The 13,407-nt window shown below is 32.5% G+C and overlaps 1 protein-coding gene across 3 annotated transcripts in view; it reads right to left on the minus strand.

Annotated features, from left to right (window-relative positions):
• Positions 1-13,407, minus strand: part of LOC123004276 — an 82,394-nt gene that overhangs the window by 13,900 nt on the left and 55,087 nt on the right. For all 3 annotated transcript variants that reach the window (XM_044397456.1, XM_044397457.1, XM_044397458.1), the window contains 2 exons: positions 5,512-5,851; positions 5,009-5,471 (listed from right to left, as the gene is read on the minus strand). In XM_044397456.1, the coding sequence (XP_044253391.1) occupies positions 5,009-5,471; positions 5,512-5,851 (803 nt within the window). The remainder of the gene's footprint in view (positions 1-5,008; positions 5,472-5,511; positions 5,852-13,407) is intronic.

A 13,407-nucleotide genomic window follows, 5' to 3' on the forward strand; every position in this document is an offset into this window, starting at 1 on the left:
ATCTGAATTTTGAAATTAATACTGATTCTAATAACAAATAAAATAACTTTTCTTCAATCCTCTATGTTAAAATTGAATTTTATCTACTCTTTTCTTCATGTTAAAATGAAATTGTATCGTCTAGATGATAAAAAATACATCCATTGTTGTTTATCTGCGGTTGTTAGTTGCTAACGATCTTTGACATTAGATTTCATTGTTGAATTTTACTTTGACATTTATAAATATCGACCAAATTAACTACAAAATTAGTGAGGATTGAATAAAATTTTATATTGTACACGACGATAAAATTTTCATTATCTTTTCGAGCATATTATTAAAATTATTATTAAAATTCAATTTTATCGTCTTGTATAATAAATAACTATTTTCTCTCAATGTTGTGGAGTTTCGAAATTAACAAAAAATGTAAATTCGTTGGTTAATTTTTTATTAATTCCCTAGCTCCACGACAACTTTGAGCAAAAAAATTAAAAAGAGAATAAGAAACTGCAATTATGAGAAACATTACCTTAATTTTAAAAAAACAACATATTCTAAAAAAATTTATTTTATACCTACATTTGGATTTTTACATACCAGATGAAAAAAATAGTATGGAACCAAACGTTTTTTGCTTAAACTATTTATTTATTTTTTTGAAAGACGATTTGATGAATGATAAAGTACTATACTATATTTTTTTTTTTGAGTTCCACAAAATTTTTAATTTTTTTAAATGGCAACCTACTACAAAACCATTTTTTTCTCATGAAGGTTATGATCTAAAGATTACAACTATCTACTTTATGTTTAATTAAAAAAAATACATAAATTGCAATTTTGACAAAAAAAATCGCATAACTCAAAAACAAAACAAAATTTCGTTCTCAAAATACGCTCACATTTTTTATTTTACTTTAATTTATTTTAATTATTATTTTCTGATGGCAAATGATTAAAAAAAATCGCTTGGTTCCATACTTTAACTTACTGTATATTAATTACATAATTATGTATTTGGAAACTCAAATTTAGAATTTTTCTTGAGAAAAATCAGAATTTTGTGGAAAATTAGTATGTATTTAGAAAAATTTCGAAACTGAAATTTGTTTGTTTTAACAATGATTTCTCCAGTAAAACTATAATTATTTGTATTATAAAGAAGAAAAGTATATCTTTTCTAGAAATTACTACCCCAAACTTATCGAAAACAATAACCACCCAGGGAGGAAAAGACACTTCCACCAGTGTCATACATACAATTTTTCCGACGATCCAGCGGAAAAAACTAACAATTTTTCCTAATATCCCAGTTTTGCCATTAAATCAGAGGAATGAGGTAAAACTTTTACCTCATCCTTGAGAGGTTACATATACTCATTTTTATTGTAATTTTGACAAATGAGAAAAAAATGACTTTCTGTTGGGGTCATAGGAAATAATTTTTTTCACGGCTTTTGTACGCCACGCGTAATTTCAGCGCGTGTTTTATTTTACGAAAGTAGATCCTGCTTAAATGCTTTGGGTTCATCCGAGTTAATGAATATCGTGACTTCTTTCACTTTCCCAATTAGCGCAAAATTAATAAACCTGGCCACTCTTACACTTTGGTGAAAAATTCTTAGCACCGACCCCATTACAAGAAGCGTCCAATTAAAAACAATTTCAGCAAGTAGCGGCACCTGAAGGCTGTCTGAAAGCTCGTAATTAATTACCGGTAATCAGTTCAGTCCCGTCTCGAGTCGCGCAACCCATGGTCGAGTTGATCTTCATAAAGCCGAGATAACCCATGGTAGATATCTCCCAACCCATGACCGGAACGGCGTTGCGGTTGAAATTCAATTGTATGACCATCCATCGGTCCGGTCCAGTAGGCCGCGTCCGTTGCCCGCTCACTTTGATTGAGTTTTTATGAAGAAGCACTGGTAGTTTTTGTGAGAACAAGTCCGTGTGAATTTTCGAATTTAATTTCGAATTTTCAAATCTTTTACAATAGCGTCACGAATCGACCATCTAACAATTTCGGACCGATTCGATGTATATCAAACTTACTTATGGAGGCTTCACGCTGCCACAATGCTACAGATGTGTTCGCGCGTAAACTCTTGTACGTGATGGCGAAGAAGCTCAAAACGTGACCGAAGGCCTTTGAGTATCGGCGACCGGACTACAGAACGCTTATGTAATGTCGTAACCGGAGCTTTGTGCACAAAAGAACCACGGGATTCCGGTCGATGGGACTGATAACATTACTAAACATCGGCTCGAAAGCGTTTTTTACAAAGTCGCAAACGCAAAAATTGAAATAACCGCGCGAGCTTAGATTAAGTCATAAATCTCGCCCTGAAAAGTTGTAATTTCATGTCGGGAGTAAATAATTGCAAACTCCTGAAAAATCGAGATTTTTATGTAATTAGTTAGCTACTGATGAAGTTCTTTATTAACTCGGGTGTTAATGATACAGGCTGAAAAAAGTATTTGCGAATCTTGCAACATCACCTTCTTTATGTATTAATTTCAATTCAATTAAATTATGCAGCCAGAACTCGCGTCCCAGAGAAAAATGTAAGGTAAGATACAAGGAACAGGGAAAAAATGTTAAAAAAATTATATCTATAAAAATTTCGAAGTTATGAGAGCTTAAATTTTGCACTTTGACTCTATTTATTTCTGTTGGAAAAATAATTTTCCAAGTTTTTTTGCTACAGGCAAGAAAACAAGGAAGCTATGTCCTAAATTATAACTCTGTTTAGTGTTATTTGTGTCTTTTATTGGCAAAATCATCAGTATCATTAAACAGAATAAAAAAATGTTAAATGACAAAAAGTGTCAAAGTTTTTTGACAGAGGGTTATCATATCTAACATAAAATTTGTCTCTAGGGCGCGAGTTTTGACACACCCTGTATGTAAATAGAGCATTTTTTTAAACGGCCACGTTGGATATCTCAGAAAATTAACAAAAATTAGAAAGTTTATAATTTTTTGATATGTTCCCATTTCCCTTTAGGGTATGGGGTAAATAGGAACGTCAATGTTTTTTATTTTTGTTTATATTTTTATTAAAAATTAGATTTTTAAAAATTTGTTTATGACAGCTAAGAATATAAATAAACAAAGTTTATGTAGCAATAAAAGTTGATTTCATTTATAACTTTTTTTATTATTTTTGAGCTTTAGAAGTTAAGTGTTCCCAATTCCCCCACTCTCCCCTACTGTCAATCAACGCAGACGACGTTTCACAGTTATTCTTGCATTTTTATAGTAATTTGTTTTACTAGATCTTTTTCTGCGTACACATAAATGAAATATACACAAAAGTCAAACAGAACACAGCACAAATTCTTGGTCAAACTACCTTCCATTTGAGGTATCACAATTTTGAAGAAGTTGTTTGTATTACAAAGGGTTTTTTTTTTCAAAAGTACAGTAAAGGGTGTCCCCCTGTAAATAAAAATTGACCTGTTTTGGGATTTTCTATTTTTTTTACCTTATGAGATATCCAGGGAGTTCGTTTTAATTTCCAGTTTTAATTAATTTTTATTAAAAACAATACCAAATTTTTCCTTAGACCTTTTTTTCATGTTATGCCTGAGTACCTTAATTTTTTTCAGGCACGTTTAAACACAGCAGGTGAATAAAGTTTTGTCCAAACTCCCCAAAATATCTTTTTTTAATTAAACTGAAATTTTGAAATGTATATCTAACTTTATTAGGAAAAAGAAAGTTTGTTTTGATCTTTCAATTTTTATGTACATACAATAAAATTTAAAAACCATTTCACTAAAAAATTACAATGCTTGTTTTTTACATCAACTGTTTTGGCCAAAAACTACGTCAAAAAACAAGTACTTAGTTCAAAAATAACAATATTTCTGATTTTTCTAGACTGATTTTTGATTTGTTAAGTTGGAGTTGTAATAAATCTAATAAAACTGAAGAAAATTTATGAGCGATCAAAATTTTTAACACTGCTCATCATGTCCCGATTTAATGCCAAATACTATAAATTTTGAAAAACTCCCACCTTGATAGAGCTCTTTGGTGAAATAATTTTATGATTCTACCATAATTTATAAGAAATTAAGTACTTCAATGTCAAAATATAACTATAGGCAAAACTTAAATTGTAACTAATTATGCAAAAGTTAGAAAACGAAAGTAAACGTTTTTATACAATTTTAGTTTAATTATAAAAAGGTTTTTAGGGATGCGTATAAAACATGAGTCACTTGGTACAGTGTAAAAAACAAACTTTTTCTGTTTGTTTTCTCGTTGGTGTAAAAAGAATCACGTTTTCTATCAAACAAACCTAGAGAGTTTTTACGCTACTTGGAGATGTTATTTAGTGAAATTGCTTGTCACAAGCAGGTGTGCAAAAAAGAGAAAATTTCTCTGAAACGACACTGAAGATTGTTTAAAAATCCTTGCATATTTCGGGTTGCTTTACAATTCGCAATAATAGCGGTAAAACGTGCGCATTTCCTGGCATCACTCAGCACACAGGAGCCGAAGTATCATGATTACATATTTAGTCCATACTTTATGATCTACTGTATAAGGATGATTATAGCATTTCACTCGAGCGTAGAGTGAAAGGAGAGTTAATTTAATGATTTGTACGAAGGTGCTAGTTAAAACGTATAAATAATAATGAATCACGGACTGACCCTTGGGGATTTTAATTTACTCCTTCCTAGCGATTTTCGCGGAGACTTCAACGTGAGCGCACGGCACAAAATCCGTACAACTAACAAGTTTCAAATGAATTTCGGCACGAAACGTTGAATTTAATTAAAATTCTAATTAGATCGAATTAACTAATTGGAATAATGGAAGAGTCGGATTTCGTTGACTGTGAATTATACGGTTTTAAATTAAGTTAATGAATAGGAGCGGTGATTGATGACTGGGATGATTAATTCGTAGTGGGTAAACAAAAATCAACGGCAATTGCAGCCGGTTCTTGTTACTTGAGATGAGCTAATCATTTCTGAGTAAAATATCGAATTTCTTGTCACTCACCTGAGCATATTCTGCGCAAATATCTATACTTGATACGAAATTGCACACATCGTCCACTGTCCAACTGGCCACATCGTCGTGAAGTCGCGGACTTTCCGATTGGGCCCTTTTGGACACAGTACTAGGACTACTGGACGAGGAGGTCTTCATCCTAGGCCGTTTCAGGGGCGGCGCAGCCGCCGACAAGTCCAACGGGGACGAAGCGTCCTGTCTTTTCACACTTTTGAGCAGTCCTTGCAGTTCGGCCTCTTTGGCAGTCCGCACCATCGCCAGCAAGGTCTGCGTCGTGGACATATCAATCAACGGGGGAAACATGGAGGAGTTGGCGAAAGGGTTAAGAAGGGAGCTAAAATCGGTCTTTTTCTCCGCTTCTTTGGGAAGTCTGGGGAGGAGATTGGGGAAATTCGACTTGAACCGGGGGTCCAACGGCGGCGGAAAGCCGTTTCGAGCCGCACTGAAATAACTACGAAAAATTTCAGTCGTAATCACAACCAAAATCTTACTCATTGGGGTTGGCGTTGTTGTACTTGGCGGCGAGACTCCGCATGAAATCGCTGTAATTCCGGCCCGAGACCGGGGGTAGGGGGTGGCTGTCGGCCGCTGGGGGGGTGTCAGGGTGCGAGTTGGACGAAGGTGTGACTGATCGCGAGCGACTGGAAATGTCCGGAGTCCCCGGACTGAGTCGCTCGTTTTTGACGTGGTTGTTGTTGTTGTGGATGGGGTAGTCGGGGGTCGAGGTGGGGCCGTTGTTGTTGGTGATTGTTCGCTCCATTCGGCGTTTCTTCACCAACTTGGTGGCTTGTAATTGAGGACTGCTATCGATGGCTTCCGTTGCGGTCTCGCCTGGAATCAACACCAGAAGATACGTTAGATGGGCGGTTACGTATCGCCTTTTAATTTATTAGATACTTATAATTACGGGTTGTACCGATGGTAAAAGAAAAACTCGATATGATCAAGGACGTGATTGCTATTGAGGAATTCTAGTTTGGTTGTGATGGGAGCTACTGTAGACACGCCAATGGCTTGTAGTGGAACGGACAATAAAATAATGACCGAGAGAGAGCTTTGGGAGGTCATGTTCGCCACAGAGGCAATTCAATCAAAATAAAAATAAAATATCTCGAACTGTTTATTTGTAAGCATCTCAATTTTTAACAAATAGAAAATTCCTAAAATTTTCAGTTATTTTTCCACAATTCGAGAAATTGAAAATACATTAATTAAAAATGTTAAAAAAAAATCTTAGAAGAAAGTAAGAAAAAAATAAGTATGTTGGGAAATATGTATTTGTAGTAAACGAGTTTTTTATTATTTCACGGATCAATAACTACTTGGAAATGACGTTTCAGGATGAGATTCAGCTCTTATTCACTACTATTTTTTAATGATATTTCGAAAAATATTTTTAAATTTCAGTCTTCACTAATAACAAAAAAACCTTCATTGTAGGTACTTAAGCTTTAACAAATCAAGAAAATACCAAAACTACCAAAGTAATTTTTTTAGAATCCAGATAAAAATTAGAGAAAAAAACATCAATTTTCACTAATATGTGATTTTTTTTACTTTCTATATACTTTGTACAAACACTGTGTCCCCGGATAGGTGAAAGGACTCTTGTAAAAGATAAAAAGTATCGATTTAAATTTTTATTTTTTGAGGTTCAGCCCTGCTTGATTAAAAATTAATTTCTAACATAATTTTAGTTTTGAAAAATCAATTAAGTATGCTTAAAAAATTTAAAAAAAAATATTTTTCTGTTCAGTAAAATGCCTTTTATGTAGCAAATACAACAAAAATTTATTAAAAAAAGTCGTTTAGAATCAACATTTAGGCCCCTATACCAAATTTCAAAATTATCGGTCTACTATGACTTTTATTTTTTTTAACATAATTTTTTAGAAACGTCAAAAAATGTTTGGTGCAATAATCTAAATGTAAATTTATTTTATTCGTAATAAAAGAACTGTTAAAAATAAAATTCTTTAATTTGTGAAATAATAGATATAGAGTGCCCATTTTATCTGTTCCCTCCTTAAACTTCATAAATAAGCAACCATTTAATTTCTTAATTTCTTACTGTTGTTCTCATTGTTATACATTTGAGTTTTGAATTTAATTTTTTTTTGAAGTTTTCGATAGTCAAGCACCGACTATGATTATTCAATTTAGAATAGTTAATACTTTACACAAAATAATTTATGAAATGAATAATATGTTCGCTATTTTTGCTCCTTCAGGCGGGAACAGATAGAATGGGCACCCTGTATAAAAAAATTAAAAATCAAAGTTGGCCGATAATTTTGAAGTTTGGTATACGAGCCTAGACATTCATTCTAAACAACTTTTCTCAATAACTTGTTGTCGTATTTGCCATACAAAAGGCACATTACAGAAAAATAGGTTTTTTGAAAATCGCCAAAACATTTATCTTTTTAAATCAAGAATTTTTATCTTTTACAAGAGTCGTTTCACTTATCTGAGGACACACTGTATATATAGATTTCTTATATAGATTTTTATTTAGATTTTTGAAAGTAAAAATGTTTCAAAACACTCTTGTTAGAAAGTCAAAAAATATGCCACTAATAAAGAAAATACATTTTTTGATTAAAAAATTGAAGAAGCTCCTGTTTTTAGAAACTAAAATATGTGTTTTTTTGCTTTCTGATTGGCTTAATTGAGAATAAGAATGTTTTGAAACCTCTTGTTAGAATGCAAGAAATAATGTATGCTTGGGAAATATTTATTTGTAACAAGTTTTTTATGCTTTACGGATCAGTAAGTATTTGGAGACCAGAAAACAGGTTGTTATTTGGCAAAAATCTCGTTGATCGAGTCCGAAACCGAATATTTGGTTCGTTTATGATTAATCACCCCAGGTAGGAAGGCCGCCATCTGATACTTTTGGTCGCCTGCTCCGGTTTTGTTTTATGTCTGAGTTATTGTGCCGTTTGTGGTAACAAAACGATGTAATTTGTCATGAGGTTGGAACGCAGTAGCGACTTTTAAAATGGATATCTTTTTGTACTTGTGTAGATAATGAGAGCGTTAAAAATAATTAACCTCGTTTAATAAATGACAGCGGTTTTAATTAATTAATTTTATGTTGAACGTAAATCACGATTTTGTTATTGTTTAAGGTTTGTTGCACCAACATTAAATTGGTTAGCGTAATAATCAGCAAATATTTAATGACAGTTTGTGGCTACGCGACCGGTTTCGGAGGCTTCTGACATCATCAGAGTCGTTTATAAGTCACAAAGGGGAATTTATGGATCTGTATTAAAATTAAATTGTTTTTTTAGTCACAACTTGTGACAAGAATTCGAGGATTTTTTCACACGGTTTGACTTGCTTCTAATTGGTGAAATAAAAATTATTGGAGCTAAAATAGAATTAATTTCTCTTGCTATTTCAACAAATCTCCTTTTAATTGTTTGTAAATTCCATAAATAAAGTTGACATACTTAACACCTTCAGAAAAAACTAACATAGGCCACAGCTATCAAGTTTCAAAATTAGTAAGCGTAGAAATTTTCTAATTTTGTATTCAAAAAACACGAGATTGGAGAGATAATTAAAAAAAAAATACATAATAGTTAGGAATATCAATATTTAACTTGATAACGTCGACAGCTTTTTCTGGAATCGTATTACAAATTTTTGATTGGTTTATCTATTTCTCTCATATTTCTATTCCATGATGTCAACTTTTGACCCATCGTGGGTGATTTTGCCCATTTCCGGTGGTAATTCGTCCTTTCCCAGAACCCACCATCCCCAATGACCCTTCTGGGAAGGGTACCGGCGCATTCTTCCTTCAAAAAAGAATGCCAGGTGAAGCAGGTAGGTGACCTCAACCCCGAGTGAGAAAACGACACTATTCTCGAGGTTTTATTGCCCAATAACTTGAAATTATTTATATAACGCCCAATAAAATATGGAAGAGGACTCTATTAAGCTATTGAAAATTTCGTGTGGGAACTACAAGCTTGTAAACGAGAAATAAATCGCGATTTGTTCGATTTCCAACCATCAAAAGCTTGATTAATAATCAGAAAGACCCATGCTGGGCAGAAATCCGCACTTGCGGCGAGAAGAATGGCCGTTATCAATTTTGTAGCGTGAGTATGGGCAGTAAGGATGGGTGACCCAAATCCAACTGTCCTTTTAAAATTTCTTCGAATAACAGTAAAATCACTAAAATCACACCAGTTGTGACACTCAACGACTTATAAATATTAATTCGCCGATTCGCTTGTTTTTAAATAAGTTAACACCAGATTATAGCAATAACATTCATCTAAATTTGGACGCGGACTATTGTTTTACAGCCACGCGTTTATTAAAATTAACATCGAAACGATTAATTCGCAATAAAACCAACACGTTATAACTCAATTCAATCACGGAACTACAACTCTATTTTCGGAGGAATTTCCCAGAAAAAAGATATTTTTTCTTATCGGAAATACATCTAGAGAGGGTGGACAGGTGAACAAGCTAATCGGCTTGGGGATTTTTCGCTGAAAATTTCTCCTATTGTGAGCAGGGGCGGAGGATTGAGGCTTAACATAAGTTTAGAGGTTTTACGGGGATTGGGACAGTGGGGGGTTGTCAGGTGCCGTCATTGTTCTTTTAAATATGGATAATAATGTCCCATCCAGGGTATTTATTTTATGGGCCAGAAAGTCAAGTTTCATATTTCAAAGTTTAAGCCACAACATTATCAAATAAAAATATATTTCAGTTTATCTGCGCACCCGAGAAGTTAAATCACTCACTTCTTGCTTTATTTACTTAAAACTTGATATTTACATTTCAACACATAATTTCTCTTTTTTTATTCGCAAGAAGAACCATTTTTTAGTAAAGAATGCGTTTAGTGACAAAAATTGCTCCGTTAGTTGGGCAGTAACCATGAAATTAGATCATTTTTTGAACTAGAATCCTGTGGTTACTTTGTATGAAACATTTTTAAAGCAAGTCTCTATTACATTATTTTATTTAAAAAAAATTTTTTTAAGGTATTTAAGAAAAAAAATATTAATGAGAATAACAGTGCCCAACATTTTTCTTTCTTTTGGATAAAAGAGAGTGAATTTTATGTTTTTAAGATTCCAAAGGAATTATTTCAATACCGAGTGATTTTATTTAATAGTTGTGCAGAAATTAGGTGATAGTACAGGTCTAAAAAATTTAAAATAACTCAACTTGCATTATACGAGTACGAATGTTTAGATATTATTTTCAAGATATGAAAGCAACCTTCATTTTAGCGTCAGAATATTCGTCAAAAAAATGCAGTAGAAACGGAGTTTCACCTCTTTCTTTCAAAGTTTACATTGTTAGTCGGTGACATTTGAGGTAATAAATTCGGTGGCATCTTCGACAAAAAAATTGATGCAAAAATTTTACCTCAACAATTATTTTTTATTATCAGGACACTTCTCTTTCTGAAGCTGTTTTTACTACTTTTAACTCTTCTTAAAACAATGATTTTGAAAAACTAACCTCAGAGATTGAATTTGTTTACAATTTTTTCTTGGTAAAAGTTGCGTGCCGAATTGAAATTGTTCGACGACTAAACCTCTCTACATCTCAGAAATTATAAATTTTCAAATAAGACAACTTGAGTTATTTTCGCATCTTTTCTGCTATATTATCACCTCCCAAAACTTTTGCACAAATATTAAAATTACCCTGTATTTCACTTTTTTATTCTGAAAAGTTCGGCTAAAGTAATTATACAGTGTGTGTCCGAATGTGCGCCCCAAAGAAAAATTTCAAGTAAGATAATATACCAGGAACATGAAAAAAATGTTTAAAAAATTCTATCTGTCAAAAAGTTTATTTATTTTTTGACATTTAACACTTTTTATGTCTTTTATGATCTTGTATATGTTTTTTTTACAATTATTTAGTGAAGGTACAAAACTTTTGCCAATAAAAGCCACAAATAAGATTAAACAGAGTTAATAGTTTCCTTGTTTCTTCTTCTAATAGCCTGTAGCAAAAAAAATGGAAAATTATTTCTCCAACAGAACTTAATAGAGTCAAAATGGAATATTTAAACTCTCATAACTTCAAAATTTTTATAGATATTTTTTTTAACATTTTCTCCATTTTCTCTGGAGCGCAAGTTCTGGCGCACCCTGTATTTAAGAAATTATAGTTCAAAGTTTGGATTTTGACTTTTTTGTTTTACTATCGATTTTCTCAATAGCTATTTATCACAGAAAAATATTTTTTTTAATAGTTTTAGAGTTATTATCAGCTGATAAAAATTTTGACAAAATTCGAAAAAAATAATATCGGAAGGAGTCTAAGAAACGCGGAAAAGTGCATAAAGAGTTGTAGAAACTCAAAAAAATAATATTTTAATATGTTTTTGTATGAATGGCTTCAATTATTGGATTTGAGCAGACACTGGCCGGGGGCGTGGTGGCGCAGTGACATAAATTCCCTTTTACGCTTTTTCCATAAATCAAACAATAAGTTCTTTCTTGCAATATAAACTTTTGTGTATTTTCTCATGTCATCCTCTCAGTCAACGCTTGTTTGAAGTTCCGGTTTATATTCGCAAAAATATTGCAATAAATAAAGTTGTATAAACCGGGCATAGTACATTACTTTGAAAGTTTTCTATGTCCATTTAATTTAATTCCGTCAATTTAGCACCGACATTAACAGACATTACCTCCTCATCCTCAAATTTATTAACGCCATTTAGTAAAAGTTAACGGAGTTTATAAGTCTTACAGCAAACATGAATAGTTGCAACATAATAAAAATGTCCGGAAGTTAATTAATAGTGAACGTACTCCGGGCCCTCTTGTACCTTTCTGTAACCACCACTCTGTAATTACCAACTTTGTTTTCGCAGTGACTAAGATAAATAATATGTGAACACACAATATAACGGAATTGAATTTGAATAAATCGCACTGTTTTGTGGCGATAAGAGTGTTAAAAAATGAAAGACGCTTTGTAATAGTGTGCTAAAGGTCATGTGAGCGAAGGCTCAAAGGTCTTGATTTTGAGTGCTCTCCATCACCGAAAAATCAACGTGTTGATATTCAAAACGGACGTCTGGCGATTGTTATGCGCTATGCAGACAGGATGGCCATTGGAAAGAGTCGAGTTATTGTAAATGTCAGACAGTAGCGATCTACCACTTCCTTGGCGTGCCATCCGTCGACTTTATCACTCACAAAGAACGTCAATAGTGGACGTGTCCGACATGACCGATGGCTAATAAATATTCGACGAGTGTAGGCCTAAAGACGGGACATGATGGAATGCACGATTTTTATTCGGAAAATTTGTACGAGGAGGAGAAGGAGAAGAAGACATGTGCGAACACATCTGCAAGAATGTTACAAAAGACATCAAGTTCACACCTTACACACACACACACAATGGGTAGTTAGAGATGCATTACAGCGCTCAACGGACGTTTGGTTTATCTCAACAGTTACATCTTCGCAGAAATTGTGATAAAATTGACAAGCGATTGTTTTAAAAAAACTATCCAGAATACTATTTTTATTTTTTATTGATTTATCTATCGTTCCTATCGCTGTGGGCCTTGGCCCATTTTACAGCCAATTTCGAATTATCAGCAATTGAATTTTTTAACGCAAAACCTTGTTTTCACCAAATTTTTAACCAATTGACACAAATACTCAAGATTTATGACAAAAAATGGTGCTCTTCTCTTAATTTAGACAAGTTCATAATATTGGGATTGAGCGTTATTTCGAGTTGTTTTTCGAAATTTCATTTCCTTTTTTGTTTTTGACAAATCAATAAATTTATAATTTTCACTTCATTATAGTTTTTTAAACATGAAAACAATGCAAATCAATTAAGTTTATACAAATTTTGGAATCATAGATAGAAAAATATTTTTTTCACTACTAGCTGTATTTAGTTTGTTTTTCTCTCCTAGTAGTCAATATAATCATTTTTATTATGGACCAAGGGCTATAATGAATTAGAGGTGGATAAATGCCGATGTTGGAGGGTATTACATTGATACAAATATTTCTAGAATATTATTATTGAAAACTATTACCATCACAAGTACTAACGGAAGTATTTTGAGATGAAATTAATGCAAAATCAAATAAAAAAGACATAAACTTCCTTATTAAAAACATCAGAATAAACACAACTCTAATACTTCTGTCTAAACTGTCAAAACTGTCAAAATAACAAATGAGTTTATTTCTTGATAAACACTATCGGTAATGAGACTAATTTTAACCCTTTTTCAATTTTCTTTGCATTTTTTTTTGTTATTTTAACAAATATTTCATATTATGAAGTAGAAAAAGAACAAAATAATACTTCCAATTTAAGTTGATAACTCAGATAAGTAATTAATT

This window comes from Tribolium madens, unplaced genomic scaffold, assembly GCF_015345945.1.
Source record: "Tribolium madens isolate multiple individuals breed KSU strain unplaced genomic scaffold, Tmad_KSU_1.1 Scaffold_1;HRSCAF=32;Tcas5.2_LG8, whole genome shotgun sequence".
NCBI classification, from domain to species: domain Eukaryota; kingdom Metazoa; phylum Arthropoda; class Insecta; order Coleoptera; family Tenebrionidae; genus Tribolium; species Tribolium madens.